Below are 15,554 nucleotides of genomic sequence, written 5' to 3'. Positions count from 1 at the left end.
AGGTCATAGGGTCATACTGTAGCATAAGGGTTAGGGTAAGGTTATAGGGTCATACTGTAGCATAAGGGTTAGGGTAAGGTTATAGGGTAAGGGTTAGGGGTTAGGGTAAGGTCATAGTGTCATACTGTAGCATAAGGGTTAGGGTAAGGTCATAGGGTAAGGGTTAGGGGTTAGGGTAAGGTCACAGGGTCATACTGTAGCATAAGGGTTAGGGTAAGGTCATAGGGTAAGGGTTAGGGGTTAGGGTAAGGTCATAGGGTAAGGGTTAGAGGTTAGGGTAAGGTCATAGGGTAAAGGTTACCAGTGTCCAGTAGGCTTGTAATGGATTCAAACGGGTAAAGATTTAAATCCATTTCATACTAAATTAATTGCGATGCAAAAAATAGCCTGAAGAAACATTTGGATGGAAAACGTTAAACTTGCAGAGTGACTCATTACTTTACCTGAGTTACATCTATGATAGTTGACTCATTACTTTACCTGAGTTACATCTATGATAGTTGACTCATTACTTTACCCGAGTTACATCTATGATAGTTGACTCATTACTTTACCTGAGTTACATCTATGATAATAATAATAATAATAATAATACCTGGGATTTATATAGCGCTTTTCTGAATACTCAAAGACGCTTAGTTGATAGTTGACTCATTACTTTACCTGAGTTACATCTATGATAGTTGACTCATTACTTTACCTGAGTTACATCTATGATAGTTGACTCATTACTTTACCTGAGTTACATCTATGATAGTTGACTCATTACTTTACCTGAGTTACATCTATGATAGTTGACTCATTACTTTACCTGAGTTACATCTATGATAGTTGACTCATTACTTTACCTGAGTTACATCTATGATAGTTGACTCATTACTTTACCTGAGTTACATCTATGATAGTTGACTCATTACTTTACCTGAGTTACATCTATGATAGTTGACTCATTACTTTACCTGAGTTACATCTATGATAGTTGACTCATTACTTTACCTGAGTTACATCTATGATAGTTGACTCATTACTTTACCTGAGTTACATCTATGATAGTTGACTCATTACTTTACCTGAGTTACATCTATGATAGTTGTACTGAATGTTGAAATAATAATCCTGTTTAGTGTTTCATTAGCACAATCATGAAAACATCTAAAAACACCACGTTGGTAAACATCACGTTGAAAAGCTAGGATAAAGATACCAAGGATTGGACAGTGATGTCACTGTATGCAACCCGGAAGTAGCACGGACGTACGCCATTATGTTAGAAGCTGGTTTTAAAGATAAAAAGGATTCATCAGTGATGTCACTGACATGTGAAAAAGAGAAAACAGGATCTTTGTAAGAGAATTGATAAAGAGTTTTCAGTCATTTGGTACTGTATTGAAAAGAGGATATTTATATGTAAAGAAAAAGAAAAAGAGAAGAAAATACTGGATTTGTGTTAGAGAATAGGGTCATAGGGTCATAGGATAAAGCTTACCAGTGTCCAGGGTATCCTGTGAGGTCAGAAGGTCAAGGCTGTCCCTGGCCGTACGGAAGCTGTCCAGAGTGTCTGACCATCCTGGCATCTCTGTCCTGTTCACTACGATGTGCCGACCCCCACGACCTTTACCCTGAGGGTCCTCATCATCTGAGCTCTGAGCACACACACACACACACACACACACACACACACACACACACACACACACACACACACACACACACACACACACACACACACACACACACACACACACACACACACACACACACACACACAGTGAATCTATCAGTTCATGTTTCTCTCTGCATATTAATTAATTAATTAATTAGTGTCATTTCCTCTCACCATGCTCTTAACACATCGGGTGCCAAACACGGTCTGAACCGTGTTTGCGCAGAGTAGCGGTCCGGTGCCGAACACGGTCCAGACCGTGAAATATGTCTTTTTGTTTTTTTCGTTTTTCTCCACACGGGCGGGGCTAGAGCAGCTCTGGGAGTACCCATTGTGATCTTGAGAAGGATAGGCCAGATAGATCACCGGAAAAACAAAAACATGGCTGCCATCCACTTCCTGTCTATTTCCTTCTTTAAAACACCTATATCTCCGAATCTGTTTCCGGTGGGGAAAACCGGTCATGCGCGATGCGCGATCCCCCCCCATTGTAACTCGCGAGTGAAATGTTATCGTTCCAGGTTGTAGCCAGGGTCATCGCGCAACATGAATGGATGTTTTTTTTTACATGGATTTGCTCCTCGTGGAGTCTAGAGCTTTAAACAGCAAAGCGCAGTCAATGGGGAGAATGCTGGCACCCAACGTAAGTTGTTATGAAAAAATGCTGGCACCCAATGTGTTAATGATAATAATAATAATAATAACTAGAAAAAGTGCTCCTCGGAGCACAGGTCTCCGCCAGGTCAGGTAGGTTATTGTGGGCCAGCAATGTTCAGAATTTGCCAATCAGGATGGAATATAAAAAATCGGACGGAATGATCTTTATCACTTGACTATAGAGATAATGTGTACTGATTTGCATGATGTTTGGACAAAATATGTAGGAGTAATGTAAAAAATAAGAATCGGCCTCCTGGTGGCGCTATAATAGGGCAATGTGAAAAGGGTGGCATTTGTTCTTCAACGTAGTGCGAATGTGCGTGCAAAGTTCCACCACAATCGGACGCTGCGTTCATGATTTGCGGCATTTTGTTCAAAACGGGCCACTCCTGCAAACTTTAGATGTCAATGTTAGCCAATCAGGATGGAATATGAAAAATCAAATAGATCCATCTTGATCACATGACTATAGAGATCATGTGTACCGATTTGCGTGAAATTTGGATAAAATATGAAAGCTTAATCTCAAAATATGTTTTTTACAGTCGGCCTCCTGGTGGCGCTATAAAAGGCTAATGTGAAAAATGCAGGCAGATGTTTTTCCTTGGCCTCTAGGGAGTATGCGTGCAAAGTTTCACGCAGATCGGTGCAGTTACACTTACAAATGCAAATTGGCCTTTTATAGCGCCACCATGAGGCTGATTTGAAAACGTTCAAGTGGCATTTGTTTCTCGGCCTAGTGGGAATGTGCGTGTGAAATTTCATGGAAATCGCAAGCTGCGTTCATGATTTGAGGCATTTAGTTCAAAATGGACCAAAACTGCAAACTTTGGAAGGCAACTGTAGCCAATGAAGATAGAATATGGCAAATCTGACAGATCCGTGTTGATCACATGAATATAGAGATACTGTGTACTGATTTGCGTGATGTTTGGATAAAATCTGTAGGAGTGATATGAAATAATGGGTTTTGCACAAATTGGCCTCCTGGTGGCGCTATAACAGGTCCATGTAAAAAAATTGGGGCAGAGGTTCTGAATTGGCATCCAGGGAGTGTGTGTGCACAGTTTTGCAGCGACCGGGCCAACGGTGCCAGAGATTAGCTGTTCACAGACAGATGGACGGACGGACACACAAACGGACGGACACACAAACGGACGGACGGACGGACAGGGGGTAAAACATACTCTCTCGCCATGCCTTTCGGCCTGGCGGAGACAATAATAATAACTAGAAAGTACTGTTCCTGAAGAAACAGTGTGGGATCGCTAAGAATGTTGCTGGTATTGAGTATTGATAGTGTTATAGTAGGGTCATAATACAATGACATCAGTATTATGACGTCACTAGAATGGCATTATGCATTATGACGTCACTAAATGGCATTTCTCCATTGAAATGACCCGAAAAACAGGGGGAATAATAATAATAATAATAATACTAATAATAATAATAATAAATAGTGAAGATAACATTATCTAAAGCGATCCCACAATAATAGTATGTTTGGGCCGCTTCAGCTACATCACAGCTACGTTGCACCAGTGATCCAACTGGCCATATATGGAGATGCACAGTAGGCTGGGGTCAAAATAAAGGTGCTGCGGCCAAAAAGAAGGCTAAAATGTTTAAATGTAGTTTTATATTAACTGTACAATATGTAAGTACATTGAAGGCGGGGAAAGAAGCCTAAGTATTAGCCAGAGCACTGATCAACAGTGTGATGCCCCATATATTAGTCTGGGTGATTGTGGGTGTGATGCTTTGCATTAACTCTTGCCCTATAGGGGAGCAGGGTGGGGCTGATTGCTCATTGGAAAGCACCTGGGCCCGGTGCCTCCAGGAGGCTATAAAAGCCCCACCCTGGCCAGTCTCTAAGAGAAGCCTGAGAGAAGCAGACCTTTCTCCACCAGCTCCAAACCCCATTCTCCATGCCTTTATTATTATGATTATGTTCTTCCTTTCCATCCACACACCTCGCACCACACCATGCTCCACACATCCACATCTACACTACTGATTACTGACTCCACACCTCATATGTTCTGTTCATACCTCCTTAGTTCTTTATTATTAGGTTTCCTTTAATAAATATGCACTTGCTTTACAACTTCAACAAGTTCTTCTGTGGGAAGTTTGGAGGCAAATGGAGTGATCCTGTGCTGAGCAACCCCGGACGTACTTTTGGAGGTCATTTCAATCATAGTAGTAGGATAGATGTATAGTATAGAGTACTGACGTCACTCGTTCATAGTCAGGGAGGTGGCTTGTATCGTTTATGATAGTCAGTCACTTATATTTGATAAAGTCTGTTTCTGGCGAAAATTTAACTAATTTGTCGGAAGAAACTTTATAATTTTCTCACCGTCAGTTGATGCTTCATATCCATAAGAGTCAAACCGCTGTGATCATTAGTTTATTTTTGGAACACAGTTCTTATTTGACGCGATATTAAAGACGTCTATAGGAATTCAGAATGGGGGTGGAAAACCGCGAACCAGGTAGGATGCGGAAATTACGTCAGACTTCGGTGCTCTATAATAATAGTAGTATAACAAGACCAGGAGACCTGGTTCTGCCAGACCCAGACTTCTCATGACGTGTCAGCCTGTGTCTATGCCCATGTATGGACGAAAGGGGGGACAGACTTTTATGGCTGGGGCCTAAGGACAAAGTGACCAAAACCTGTTTTTTGCCCATGTATGGAGAAAACAGCTACAAAACATGCCCATGTATGGACGAAAGGGGGACAGACTTTTATGGCTGGGGCCTAAGGACAAAGTGACCATGCCCATGTATGGACGAAACAGGTACAAAGCCTCATGTAAGCCAGACCCCCTGGGTCCGGCAATAATAGTCACCATGGTCTTAATGATGATAATAATAATAATAATAATAATAATATAATAATAGTCACCATGGTCTTAATGATGATAATAATAATAATAATAATATAATAATAGTCACCATGGTCTTAATGATGATAATAATAATAATAATAATAATAATATAATAATAGTCACCATGGTCTTCTCTCTCCCGTCAGCCAGTTTTCGTTTTTTATGTCCATGTTTGGCTCCTCGTTCCTCCAAGTCGTTATAAACCCAACTGAGGTCTTCTAGAAGGATCCATGGACCACTGCTCAATGTATTCACACCTGTAAAAAAAAAAAATATATATATATATATATATATATATATATATATATATTTTAATGTATATAAACTGACCTGAGAACAGTGCAGGCTGAACAACAGACACATATATAATGTATATATATATATATAAACTGACCAGAGAACAGTGCAGGCTGAACAACAGACACATATATAATGTATATATATATATATATAAACTGACCTGAGAACAGTGCAGGCTGAACAGCAGACACATATATAATGTATATATATGATATAAACTGACCTGAGAACAGTGCAGGCTGAACAACAGACACATATATAATGTATATATATATATAAACTGACCTGAGAACAGTGCAGGCTGAACAACAGACACATATATAATGTATATATATATATAAACTGACCTGAGAACAGTGCAGGCTGAACAACAGACACATATATAATGTATATATATATATAAACTGACCTGAGAACAGTGCAGGCTGAACAACAGACACATATATAATGTATATATATGATATAAACTGACCTGAGAACAGTGCAGGCTGAACAACAGACACATAGAGGAAGGCACTGCGGAACAGGACCAGAGCAGCACAGATGACCACTTGGTGGCAGCAGTGAGTCCTGTTGTCTCCCTCTAACCCGGGCAGGTAGCGACACAAGTCCTTCACTGTGTGTAGCATGTCACCGTATGTCCTAACACACACACACACACACACACACACACACACACACACACACACACACACACACACACACACACACACACACACACACACACACACACACACACACACACACACACACACACACACACACACACACACACACACACACACACACACACGCTTTCAAATAATTCTCTTTTTTGTGATGTTACTCTTCCTATGGATGAATCTTCTGTACTTCCTGTGAGCTGTCAATAAAGGAAGGTACCTACCTACCTATCTGTGACACGTTTGGAGTACAATTAAACTATATTGAGTGATCAGAGTTATAGAACTGGTTGATTATGGAACATAAGATGTTTGAACTACCCTTCCTCTTTGCCTGGCCTTGTTTGTTTTATTGGATCTTGTTTAGTCGATACACTTATTTGTGTGAGAGGTGTGTTACTGGCACCTGAGCATGGGTCCTGCAACTTTGACATCTGTCTTTGTTACCGTTTGTGCAAATCTTGCCTGTAAATCTCTGGAAGAAAACCTATGGTTCCTCAGTGAAGCTTCCTTTGACGTCACCAGCACTCTCACAGAACTTGGTTCTAAGTGTGTAAATGGTACCAGGGCTGACACCACATAATGTCACTCTGCATAACGGAACACCAGCTTCACTTGCCCTGTTGCATCATGGGTCTTATCCTGAAGGGACAAACGTGTTATCTTTCCATGGGGGGGCAGTGTTGCTGCTTGGTGCATCAACACAAAGTCAACAAAGATGCAGAAGCCATGTTCAGGTGCCAGTAAGACTAGGCTGCCAGCTGGCAGGTCCCTCTAAACCAGAGCCATTACCAACAGAAGCATATTGGGGTATTTTGGCATGTTTTGGGGGGGCGCTACCCACACGTTTAGCTGTGCTCCACGAATGCCCGATGCCTACAAGCTGTACCTCGTTGTAAAGGTGACTAATCAACCATAGAAACCATATAAAACACAATATCAATTGGTATTATTAAAGGGGAGAAATAATCGACCAAAGTTACGTTTCCAAACTTTTTGTGGGCAGTTTATATATAAAAGTGGCCTGTGTCCCTTCATGTCTCCCTGCCACTCACAGCGTGTCCCCATGTATATATTTATGTATATATGTATGTATATATGTATGTATATATGTATGTATATATGTATGTATATATTTATGTATATATGTATGTATATATGTATGTATATATGTATGTATATATGTATGTATATATGTATGTATATATTTATGTATATATGTATGTATTATATATATTAACTCATTGAGTGCCAGAATTGCCAGAATTATTTCTGGCTGTTGTCCCAGTGCCAGAGATTTTTTTCAAGGTAAAAAAAATGTGCTTAGGAAGCGAGATACAGACTTTTTTTTTTTCAAGAACACGTCAAACACGTCATTGGCACGTTGCGCCATAGCGGTAAAAACACGTGAAACACGTTAATGGCACTCAATGAGGGCCATTAACACAGCTGTGTCCCTTCATGTCCTCATGTATATATTTATGTATATATTTATGTATATGTCACAGGGAAATTGGAGAACCAGGGAAATTGAAAACGGAGCGCTCGTTTTTAGGTGCGGGGCTTCAGGGCGAGGCGGGGCTTTTTGAGACAGGGTTTATTACGTGAGGCTCGCGAGGAGGAGGAGGAGGAGGAGGAGGAGGAGGCGGCGTGATGGCCGCCGCGAGGCGGGGCTTTGATGCGAGGCGGCGTGATGAGGAGGAGGAGGAGGTGGAGGAGGAGACGGCGCCGCGAGGCGGGGCTTTGATGCGAGGCCGACCTGGCTTTTGTTGTTCCCCCCCACATAGCAACCAGGAAGCTACGCTAGGGGAACGCTGAACACGCGTTCACACACACACGTGATAATAGTTATTGTCCATGACGGAGGCGCGCCGACTCAGCAGAGCTTGAGGCGCGAGGGCGCGAGTGCCCGCGCTGACCGGCCGATGCTCTGCTAGTCGAATCAGCGCCGTCTGAGTTTTAAACCGATAGGGACAGAATAGATCTTTTCATGGATCACTATTCGTGTGTGTGTGTGTGTGTGTGTGTGTGTGTCAGGGATAAACTAAAACAAATGTTAAAAGTCAGAACACAATAAAATAATCTTAACAGTCATGCTTTCAATAAACCAAATTGAAAGCATGAGCGCACGTGCGCGTGTGCGTGCGTGTATGTGTATGTGTGTGGTCGGGTCCATATATGTTACTGCACTGTGGTTGGGAAGACTCGTGGCTTGTATTCGTGGCTCCCTCTAGTGTTGGTTCTACAGAATTGCCTGGGTGGGTGGTAAAAACGAGCACGCCTTCTCCAATTTCCCTGTAACATATATATATATTAAGGTACTGTGCTGTGTCCCTTCATGTCCTCATGTATATATTTATGTATATATTTATGTATATATGTATATATTTATGTATATATTAAGGTACCTGTGTCCCTTCATGTCTCCCTGCCACTCGCAGCGTGTCCCCATGTATATATTTATGTATATATTTATGTATATATTTATGTATATATTAAGGTACCTGTGTCCCTTCATGTCTCCCTGCCACTCGCAGCGTGTCCCCATGTATATATTTATGTATATATTTATGTATATATTTATGTATATATTAAGGTACCTGTGTCCCTTCATGTCTCCCTGCCACTCGCAGCGTGTCCCCATGTATATATTTATGTATATATTTATGGATATATTTATGGATATATTTATGGATATATTTATGGATATATTAAGGTACCTGTGTCCCTTCATGTCTCCCTGCCACTCGCAGCGTGTCCCCATGTATATATTTATGTATATATTTATGTATATATTTATGTATATATTAAGGTACCTGTGTCCCTTCATGTCTCCCTGCCACTCGCAGCGTGTCCCCATGTATATATTTATGTATATATTTATGTATATATTAAGGTACCTGTGTCCCTTCATGTCTCCCTGCCACTCGCAGCGTGTCCCCATGTATATATTTATGTATATATTTATGTATATATTTATGGATATATTTATGGATATATTTATGGATATATTTATGGATATATTAAGGTACCTGTGTCCCTTCATGTCTCCCTGACACTCGCAGCGTGTCCCCATGTATATATTTATGTATTTATGTATATATTTATGTATTTATGTATATATTTATGTATATATTTATGTATATATTTATGGATATATTTATGTATATATTAAGGTACCTGTGTCCCTTCATGTCTCCCTGACACTCGCAGCGTGTCCCCATGTATATATTTATGTATATATTTATGTATATATTTATGTATTTATGTATATATTTATGTATTTATGTATATATTGATGTATGTATTTATGTATATATTAAAGTACCTGTGTCCCTTCATGTCTCCCTGCCACTCGCAGCGTGTCCCCATGTATATATTTATGTATATATTTATGTATTTATGTATATATTTATGTATTTATGTATATATTGATGTATGTATTTATGTATATATTAAAGTACCTGTGTCCCTTCATGTCTCCCTGCCACTCGCAGCGTGTCCCCATGTATATATTTATGTATATATTTATGTATTTATGTATATATTTATGTATTTATGTATATATTGATGTATGTATTTATGTATATATTAAGGTACCTGTGTCCCTTCATGTCTCCCTGCCACTCGCAGCGTGTCCCCATGTATATATTTATGTATATATTTATGTATTTATGTATATATTTATGTATTTATGTATATATTTATGTATATATTTATGTATATATTAAGGTACCTGTGTCCCTTCATGTCTCCCTGACACTCGCAGCGTGTCCCCATGTATATATTTATGTATTTATGTATATATATATGTATTTATGTATATATTTATGTATATATTTATGTATATATTAAAGTACCTGTGTCCCTTCATGTCTCCCTGCCACTCGCAGCGTGTCCCCATGTATATATTTATGTATATATTTATGTATATATTTATGTATATATTAAGGTACCTGTGTCCCTTCATGTCTCCCTGCCACTCGCAGCGTGTCCCCATGTATATATTTATGTATATATTTATGGATATATTTATGGATATATTTATGGATATATTTATGGATATATTAAGGTACCTGTGTCCCTTCATGTCTCCCTGCCACTCGCAGCGTGTCCCCATGTATATATTTATGTATATATTTATGTATATATTTATGTATATATTTATGGATATATTTATGGATATATTTATGGATATATTTATGGATATATTAAGGTACCTGTGTCCCTTCATGTCTCCCTGACACTCGCAGCGTGTCCCCATGTATATATTTATGTATTTATGTATATATTTATGTATTTATGTATATATTTATGTATATATTTATGTATATATTTATGGATATATTTATGTATATATTAAGGTACCTGTGTCCCTTCATGTCTCCCTGACACTCGCAGCGTGTCCCCATGTATATATTTATGTATATATTTATGTATATATTTATGTATTTATGTATATATTTATGTATTTATGTATATATTGATGTATGTATTTATGTATATATTAAAGTACCTGTGTCCCTTCATGTCTCCCTGCCACTCGCAGCGTGTCCCCATGTATATATTTATGTATATATTTATGTATTTATGTATATATTTATGTATTTATGTATATATTGATGTATGTATTTATGTATATATTAAAGTACCTGTGTCCCTTCATGTCTCCCTGCCACTCGCAGCGTGTCCCCATGTATATATTTATGTATATATTTATGTATTTATGTATATATTTATGTATTTATGTATATATTGATGTATGTATTTATGTATATATTAAGGTACCTGTGTCCCTTCATGTCTCCCTGCCACTCGCAGCGTGTCCCCATGTATATATTTATGTATATATTTATGTATTTATGTATATATTTATGTATTTATGTATATATTTATGTATATATTTATGTATATATTAAGGTACCTGTGTCCCTTCATGTCTCCCTGCCACTCGCAGCGTGTCCCCATGTATATATTTATGTATATATTTATGTATATATTTATGTATATATTTATGGATATATTTATGGATATATTTATGGATATATTTATGGATATATTTATGGATATATTAAGGTACCTGTGTCCCTTCATGTCTCCCTGACACTCGCAGCGTGTCCCCATGTATATATTTATGTATTTATGTATATATTTATGTATTTATGTATATATTTATGTATATATTTATGTATATATTTATGGATATATTTATGTATATATTAAGGTACCTGTGTCCCTTCATGTCTCCCTGACACTCGCAGCGTGTCCCCATGTATATATTTATGTATATATTTATGTATATATTTATGTATTTATGTATATATTTATGTATTTATGTATATATTGATGTATGTATTTATGTATATATTAAAGTACCTGTGTCCCTTCATGTCTCCCTGCCACTCGCAGCGTGTCCCCATGTATATATTTATGTATATATTTATGTATTTATGTATATATTTATGTATTTATGTATATATTGATGTATGTATTTATGTATATATTAAAGTACCTGTGTCCCTTCATGTCTCCCTGCCACTCGCAGCGTGTCCCCATGTATATATTTATGTATATATTTATGTATTTATGTATATATTTATGTATTTATGTATATATTGATGTATGTATTTATGTATATATTAAGGTACCTGTGTCCCTTCATGTCTCCCTGCCACTCGCAGCGTGTCCCCATGTATATATTTATGTATATATTTATGTATTTATGTATATATTTATGTATTTATGTATATATTTATGTATATATTTATGTATATATTAAGGTACCTGTGTCCCTTCATGTCTCCCTGACACTCGCAGCGTGTCCCCATGTATATATTTATGTATTTATGTATATATATATGTATTTATGTATATATTTATGTATATATTTATGTATATATTAAAGTACCTGTGTCCCTTCATGTCTCCCTGCCACTCGCAGCGTGTCCCCATGTATATATTTATGTATATATTTATGTATTTATGTATATATTTATGTATTTATGTATATATTGATGTATGTATTTATGTATATATTAAGGTACCTGTGTCCCTTCATGTCTCCCTGACACTCGCAGCGTGTCCCCATGTATATATTTATGTATATATTTATGTATTTATGTATATATTTATGTATTTATGTATATATTTATGTATATATTTATGTATATATTAAGGTACCTGTGTCCCTTCATGTCTCCCTGACACTCGCAGCGTGTCCCCATGTATATATTTATGTATATATATATGTATTTATGTATATATTTATGTATATATTTATGTATATATTAAAGTACCTGTGTCCCTTCATGTCTCCCTGCCACTCGCAGCGTGTCCCCACCACCACCAGGATGTCCATCAGTCTGTCCCAGGGCTCTGTCACCAGAGACGACTTCTCTGACAGGCCGTCAATCACGTGCCGCTGGGAGGAGGAGCCTCGGGAAGACGCCGTGGGCGGAGACTTCAGAGAGCCGGCCTCCTGAGAGCCTGTCGTCCAATAAGGAGAGAGGAACAACAGAGCTCAACGGTGACCACGCCCACTTCTAGAATGTCTCTGCTGGAAGTTCACTGTATATAATATTATATTGTAAGGAGATGCTGGATAAACAGCTAATTGCAAACCAGCTTAACATCAAAAGGGCACACCAGGGCCTATTGAAGTTAACCCACATTAAGCCCAGAGACCAGGCAGGAGTGATAAAACAACAGACCCGACAATCACTCCCACAGAGGGTCGAGCCATATCCTGCTGGGACCGGCCAAGAGTTCACACCAGCCCCTGGATGCCCTCGACCCCCCCCCACACACACACACACACACACACACACACACCCACGCAGAAACATAGTTTTTGGGTTTCTCTCCCTCTTTTTCTCTTTTCTTCTCTCTCTCTTTTTCTCTTATAAGGGACATATTTGGAAACAATCTTGTTGCCATACAAAGACATTGTTTACGTGACCTATGAACTATGAACAATAAATGAACGAATGTTTAGCCATGTGGTGGAAACACATAAGGGTCGCGGGTTCAGAAACGCCCCCCCCAAATGGCCCGGCGCCAGGATGCCTGACCTCGGTCGACTACAGCATGGTGACATCCTCACCAGATAGGAAATTAACATAGTAATGACTTTTCTGGCACATCAAAGGATTTCGGTGCATAAAACCCTCTAAGAAACCACAATGAATTGCTCAAGCCACAACCGCTCTCGGACGTAGGAGGACCATCCTCTGCTGACCCATTGCGAAAGCTCTCCAACCAAGGAGAGACACACACAGCCGGAGCAGACGCTCCGCAGAGAGGCCGACTCTCCTCACTCGTCTCCGACGGAGACTCACCAACGCTGGGCGCTTCCAGTCCCCAGCTGAAGACCTTCTCTTCCTAACCACATGCACCCGAGCCGTGAAGTGTGCCCGGACCCTAGAAGACTTCCACCGCCATCAATGCCCAGTCCGTCTGCCTTTACACGGACCACCTTGCCTCAAAACTGAACCATTTGCTAAAGAACTTTCGGTCCGACTCTACAGCGTGCCTGTCCATTCTTTCCAGAAACCAAGTGAAGCCAAATACAAGGTGTGTTACCGTTTGATCTGTGCATATTGCCATAAGCGACATTGTTATATGTGTAAACATTTAATATCTAAACTGTAATCATTTGAGTAAACTCAAGTATTACAGTATAGTGTTCCCAATACGTTCCTTCTACTCTCTCTCTATCACTTTTCTTCCTTCCCGTTTTTTTATCTCCTCCATTTCAATGCACACACGACCTGAAAGCTTCTATTTCAGCCCCTCCCCTCTCCTCTTGATATCCAAAGCGTTATACATGTGTGTATCAAAATGTTTAGTAAAATGGGTTTAAGGCTAATAGAGATTTATGACTGAAGCGTCTGGCTATGGACCAGACCTTTCCAGTGATGAACTCCTGCTTGTGAGGAGCAGGGAAATTGTTCGCGGTTGCTCACGGCCGTGATCAACCGGGACAATTTTACTAAAGCCGTAACACATAGTATTTCCACTCTTTCGCTCATGCGAGAGGGTTGAAGTAACTATCCCATTTTTAGGAATCATAACTTTCTAAATTGCTTGTAAACTCTGTAAGCTGAATAAACCCGCTTTATTATAACGTGAAAAGAAGTCTTTTGGTGTCATTTGTCCAACCGGTTATGAGTGTATCTCTTGTTGTTTTATGGCATTTATATTAACCAGTCAAGAACTCACGTTACACAAACGTAACGTAAAGTTTCATATAGCGATACATGTACACAAACCAATGTGTGCCTGTGTTGAGATATGGTAATTGAGTCACAAATTATATGTGAGCGGGTACAGTGCTTTAGGCAGCAAGGGGGCATTTTTCATTTTTCATTTTATTACAGATTGTTGAAGTACAGAATATAAGCTTTCATATGATGTATCATTCATTGAAATTGGAACACATTTGAAGAAGATGTGATCATTTGAATCTTGTCATCTTTAATAGTCTAAACTGAGATAATCCCTTGTAAAGAATTTCCACTTTCTAGCACCTCTCAGCTCCAGGTAATGGGCGTGAACAATGGGTAATTTATTCAACCTAGCCACTCCTCTAACCACTCCCCCATTTTCGGATTTTTACTGTGGAAAGCAACTAAGTACATTTACTCAAGTACTGTACTTAAGTACATTTTTTTAGGTATTTTATACATAGGCTATTTGAAAATAGCCGCTCTACAAGCTCACAATGCGCATTGCAACGTGTTGTGAGCTTGTAGATCAGCTATTTTCAAACATTTGAGTACTTTTACTTTAGGTACTTTAAGTATATTTTGATGCCAATACTTTTGTACTTTTACTTTGCTTGAACGTAACATTTTGAGCACAGGCCTTTTACTTTCTATATTGTGGTGTTGCTACCACCAAGTGCTTCTTCCACCACTAAATTTGACCCACTGGTAGTCGACTATAGTCGAGGTTTACCTACTAATGATAAAGACACGCACAAGCTAGGTCCTCGATTAACTCCAACCTGGTGTTTGCACTCTCCATTTACAACCCGTACATCTACAGAAACGTTCAGATTTCAAATATAAAGTCCTTACCTCATGACAACGGGTGTTACCATTCACTTCGGGTGGGTCTAAGTACCCGTATCTTCCATATTGTTCAATAAAAAGCATTTTAATCCGATCGGCGGCCATTTTCTCATAGAGTTATAACGTATCAGGAGTGCAATACCCCCCCCAACCGATACGGCCGCGTAGTTGAAAAAGAAAACGGAGATGGCCATCAATCGGATCAAAATGCTTTTTATTTAACAATACGGAAGATACGGGTACTTATGAGGGCCCGTACATAATTATAACACCCGTGGTCATGAGATAAGAACTT

The 15,554-nt window shown here is 38.9% G+C and overlaps 1 protein-coding gene across 5 annotated transcripts in view; it reads right to left on the bottom strand.

The window, feature by feature from the left end:
• ints10 (integrator complex subunit 10) overlaps positions 1-15,554 on the bottom strand; it is a 62,317-nt gene that overhangs the window by 13,511 nt on the left and 33,252 nt on the right. For all 5 annotated transcript variants that reach the window (XM_080416444.1, XM_080416448.1, XM_080416446.1 and 2 more), the window contains 4 exons: positions 12,482-12,671; positions 5,996-6,165; positions 5,347-5,480; positions 1,487-1,643 (listed from right to left, as the gene is read on the bottom strand). In XM_080416444.1, the coding sequence (XP_080272570.1) occupies positions 1,487-1,643; positions 5,347-5,480; positions 5,996-6,165; positions 12,482-12,671 (651 nt within the window). The remainder of the gene's footprint in view (positions 1-1,486; positions 1,644-5,346; positions 5,481-5,995; positions 6,166-12,481; positions 12,672-15,554) is intronic.

This window comes from Gymnoscopelus braueri (assembly GCF_963280865.1).
Source record: "Gymnoscopelus braueri genome assembly, chromosome: 20".
NCBI classification, from domain to species: Eukaryota; Metazoa; Chordata; class Actinopteri; order Myctophiformes; family Myctophidae; genus Gymnoscopelus; species Gymnoscopelus braueri.
Note: the sequence above shows the minus strand (reverse complement) of the source record. Positions and strands in the feature narration are given on the sequence as shown.